Source organism: Phacochoerus africanus, chromosome 2, assembly GCF_016906955.1.
Source record: "Phacochoerus africanus isolate WHEZ1 chromosome 2, ROS_Pafr_v1, whole genome shotgun sequence".
Taxonomy (NCBI): Eukaryota; Metazoa; Chordata; class Mammalia; order Artiodactyla; family Suidae; genus Phacochoerus; species Phacochoerus africanus.
Window position 1 is genome coordinate 247,871,452 of NC_062545.1, and position 4,744 is coordinate 247,876,195.

At 36.9% G+C, this 4,744-nt stretch overlaps 1 protein-coding gene across 1 annotated transcript; it reads right to left on the reverse strand.

Annotated features, from left to right (window-relative positions):
* Window positions 1-1,146: 1,146 nt before the first annotated feature.
* On the reverse strand, window positions 1,147-2,219 carry LOC125120845 (olfactory receptor 13C3-like). The gene has a single exon (XM_047769250.1). It carries the CDS (start codon window positions 2,140-2,142, stop codon window positions 1,147-1,149), a length of 996 nt encoding a protein of 331 aa, XP_047625206.1. The 5' UTR covers window positions 2,143-2,219.
* Window positions 2,220-4,744: the final 2,525 nt, after the last annotated feature.

Sequence of the window (4,744 nt, forward strand, 5' to 3'; positions counted from 1 at the left end):
AATGAAGTCAAAACCCAACTGTCAAAATGAGTTAGGAGACCATGGAAAAGCTGGATGGTGTGCCCCAAAGATATCCTGTGCCAGGCACTAGCCTTGTAGACAAGGAACCTACAGAAATAAAAGATTTACTAAGAAATTTCAACTCATTGGAAAATGATGAGCACTGATTTATTTTCCCCAATCATGGTTTTTATCACTCCTTTTGAGCCTATAAGAACATTGCAGGCAGATTTGAAATATTTTAATTTTTGGCCTAAATTACCCACTTTCTTCCTTTTCTAGATTAGCTCCTCTTCTAGTCTACAGCCTCAAGAGCTCAGCAGGCCTCCACTCTTCATGCCAGAAACCAGACTCTTTTTCTTTGCAGATGCCCAGAACCTTAAGAGTTCTTTTGTAGCATCCTTTCACGTGGCTTAGATTAGAGAAAACAACTCTCCCATTCCTCCACAGAGACTGTAATGCAACGTCTCCCACCACTCATTGTATTCTCTGCACAAGGTAGAACACTCCCTTGATTATTTCTTCTCCTGGTCCAAATGTCTCTTTATAGACTTGGAAAAAAGGGGTAAGGAGGGTGTAATTTATATTAACAGAGTGATTTTTGGGGGGAGACATCTAGCTCTCTTAAGTATTAGCTTAGAATAAAAGAGGTGCACAGAAGGAAATTTTAGTCATAAATTTGGAGGCTTAGCTTTAATTCTGAAATTTTAGGACATGATGAAGTGGAGGCTATGCTATGTGTGTTCTTCAACTTACTGAAACTTTAAATGACACTGGGACCTGGTGTTATTTATTTCCTTATTACAAGCCTATGATTTGCAAAGAAAAGACTATTCAATATCATTTAGGTTGTTTGTAAAATTGCAGATTTTGTATTCTTACCATTCTATCTCCAAAGTTAGGTGTGATTTCTGCATTTCTACATGGTACACCAGAAACACTCATTTCAGTCTCACTGGGGATGAGATTTTAATGGAATTCATTGTACTTGTGAGATCAGGGTTAGAAAACATTGGAAGCTGAGTTTATAGCAAACTATAGTTCTCAGTAATTCTTGCTGAATAGGGCTAGTGAAGGTAAAAATAAATATATCTTTCCTTAATCATGGTTTCCCAAATGGAGGTTCTTACTGATTTACCTATAAGTTTATCTTATAGGTAGGAAAAGATCTACATTTCCTGAAATACTTAATTGGATAAGTTTTCGGTTTAGCAAATATTTTACAGCAGCTTTTACATCCTTATTTCTCAAGCTATAGATTATAGGATTTAGCATTGGGGTCACTACACCGTAAAATAGAGAAATGAGCTTGTCAATAGTTTGAAACTTTCTTTCTCCAGGCAATTCTTGAGACTTGGGTTTGGCATACATAAAAAAGATGGTACCATAAAATATGATCACCACAGTCAGATGTGCAGAACAAGTAGAAAAAGCTTTGCGTCTCCCAGTGGCTGAGCTCATTCTCAAGATGGTATAGAGGATAAACATGTAAGAGAAAAAAATGACCAGAAGTGGAAGAACTAGAAAGGCTATATTTGATATCGCCATGGTGATAATATTGAGGGATATATCAGCACAAGCTAACTTGAGAACAGCTAATATTTCACATGTAAAGTGATTGATGATATTATTCTCACAGAAAGGCAATTGCATGGCAAGAGCTGTTTGCACAATTGAGTTGATTCCACCAGAGAACCATGCCACAGAAGCCATCAGTACATACACCACCTTGCTCATGATGATGGGGTATCTCAGAGGGTTACAGATGGCCACGTAGCGGTCAAAAGCCATCACACCAAGAAGCAAACACTCTGTTGACCCCATGGCAAATCCAAGGAACATCTGCACTGCACATCCACAGAACGAAATATTCCTTTTCTTTGAGATCAAGCTCACCAAAGTCGAGGGGACAGAGGAGGATGTATAGCAGATATCCAGGAAAGAGAGGTTGCCCAGGAAGAAGTACATGGGGGTATGAAGACGGAAATCAAAGATGCTTGCTATGATCAGAACACCATTGCCAATTAGAATTACCAGGTACATAATGAGAATTAGAGCAAAGTAAACAATCTCAATCTTTGGGTACCCAGAAAGACCCAGAAGCAGAAATTCTAACACAACTGTCTGGTTAGTTTTATCCATTTGCCTGCTTTCAGGCTGTCCCAGGAAGAACTAATACAAAATATTTTCACTGCCAAGGATAAAAAGTTACATATTACCTGAACAGTTGATTTTTTAAGAATGTCTTATAAGGAGTGTTTGCTTGAAGCTATGACACTCAGCTATCTTCAACGATGTGTATAAATAGAATATAATAGAAATAGGAATGATGGAAGTACCTATGCCATTGCTGACATGTAAAGATCTACCTGTGATCAGGCAAACATACAGAAGTAAACTTTCCCTGCTGTTGAGAACATGTTCCTGGATTGAGTCTTCTAAAACTTCTGACTAATTACCAACTATAAACTTGACTTCATCTGCCCCAGAAGGTTAGCAGTGGAGATGGCCAAAGAATACTCAACAAGGACTGGAAATTTGATTCTGCAATTCATGGTGGTCAAGATTTTACAACCACTCTGACTTCTTTGGTGCATAGTTCTTTCTATACCTGGCACTGCATACTTTACACTAGTCTGTTTAATTTTTTATAGACAATTAATAATAATAAACTGAATAGTATAAACTGAGATTTAACATCTATTTAAATACAGTTATCAATCTTATATTCCAGTTCTTCTTAGTATCTTGTGTGACTGTTCCTATGGCAAGGCCATTGCATAGATCAGCTCTGAATGAATGTTACAATCTTTGGAGAACATTATATAGTCTCTTCACTTATTTTTATTCTGTAGCTTCAGAGTGTTTCTTCATAATTTACTCAGTTCAATCCACCTAAGAAAACAGCAAGAAAGTTTAAATATTTTATATAAATAGGTATACATGTGTGTATATGTATACTTTATGCTTAACAAAATATAATCATTGTTTATATTATCTCCATTTCTTCAAAAATGAAAAATGGAATTTGTCCAGGAGTTCCTGTTGTGGCTCAGCAGTAACAAATCCAACTAATATCCATGAGGACATAAGTTTGATCCCTAGCCTTGTTCAGTGAGTTAAGGATCCGGCATTGCCATGAGCTGTGGCGTACATAGGTCGCAGATGCGGCTCAGATCCCATGTTGCTGTGGCTATGGTGTAGGCCGGCAGCTACAGCTCCAATTCAGTCTTTAGCCTGGGAACTTCCATATGCCATGGGTGTGGGCCTAAAAAGAAAAAAAGAAAAAAAAAAGGAATTTGTCCAATGTTAACAACCATGTATTAAATAGTAAAGTGGAACTTAGACCAAGTATATTTCATGGCTTTACAATTTTCATACACATATGAATCATCTGGGTATCTTAAAAAACTTTAGATTCTATTTTATTTTTCGGGGAAGCTCCTGAGATTCCTCATTTCTCATAAGATCCCAGATAATACTTACCCAACAGGTCTTGAAATCACTTGAGTAGCAAGGGTTTAATCTATACTGAATTGGCAAATTATCCACATTTCTGACACAAACAGATTTTCTTTTGCCTTATGAGAATTGGCATACTAGCCTGGAAAATGACAAGAACATATTCCTTTTGTGTTTTACAGAAAGTTCAATATTCATATACTCTTAAGAAAAAACATTATTGAAAGAGTTAAATACTCTTAAGAAGAGTATATTATTGAAAGACATTTTAAAGCAGGTTAAATGTGTGACAGATTGAATATTACTGACAGCTTATCTTGAACCCAGTCATATTTAAGCACAGTAAGAATAAATAAAAGAATAAAGTGATGCCATTACAAAGCTCACATTTCAGAGAGGGATATAGGAAATGTATACCTGAAAATATGTTATAAATATAATGACATCACCTAGCTTGGGTAAAATTTATACATTTTCTCATAAGGAAGATGTTTGTGAGAAGTAAATCAGGCCAGAGAGAATTCAGGAAGAATTTCAGACTTGGGCTGGATCTGGAAGGATGGAAAGAATTAGATATGTTTGGAAGAAAAAAAAATTGAGAAGGTGAGCAAAAGTTAGGAGTAAACAGATTGGCAGTACATCCTTTTTGGAGAAGGGAGTTTTTATGGAGAAGTGGTGGCAGGCACATCTCAGAAAAAAAAGTATGGCAGCTGCACAGAAAGGCTCTAAAAATCAGAGAATTTGGCACATCTTTTGGTGGGGAAGGGGTCCATCACTAGATAGCACAGAACATGAATTGAGCACTTTGACTCTGTGACATTAGTACCCTCCAAACTTGACATCACGTTATATGATTTTATGAGACTTTTAGCAGAAACATTATACAAGGAATTAAGACATTTAGATTAATGGGTTTGTCATATTACTGATTGGATGTGAAAATTGATCTTTCCTTAATCACCACCAAATTTGACATTGGTTAAAATCACAATTTTAGCCCTCACGTGAGGAAATAGTTTTGAGAATTTCAGCATAGCCATTTTCCTCCAACTCTGCCACTTAGCCGTGTGATAGTTGTTGGGGAAATTGCCGCAGGGCAGATATTACTTAGAGTCTGAAGTCAAACTCAACAGATGGATTCTCACTACAAAACAATTAAATTAAGAATACACAACAGGAGTTCCCACCTTGGCTGAGCGGAAACAAATCTGACTAGAATCCATGAGGATGCAGGTTCGATCCCTGGCCTTGCTCAGTGGGTTAAAGATCCAGCATTGCCATG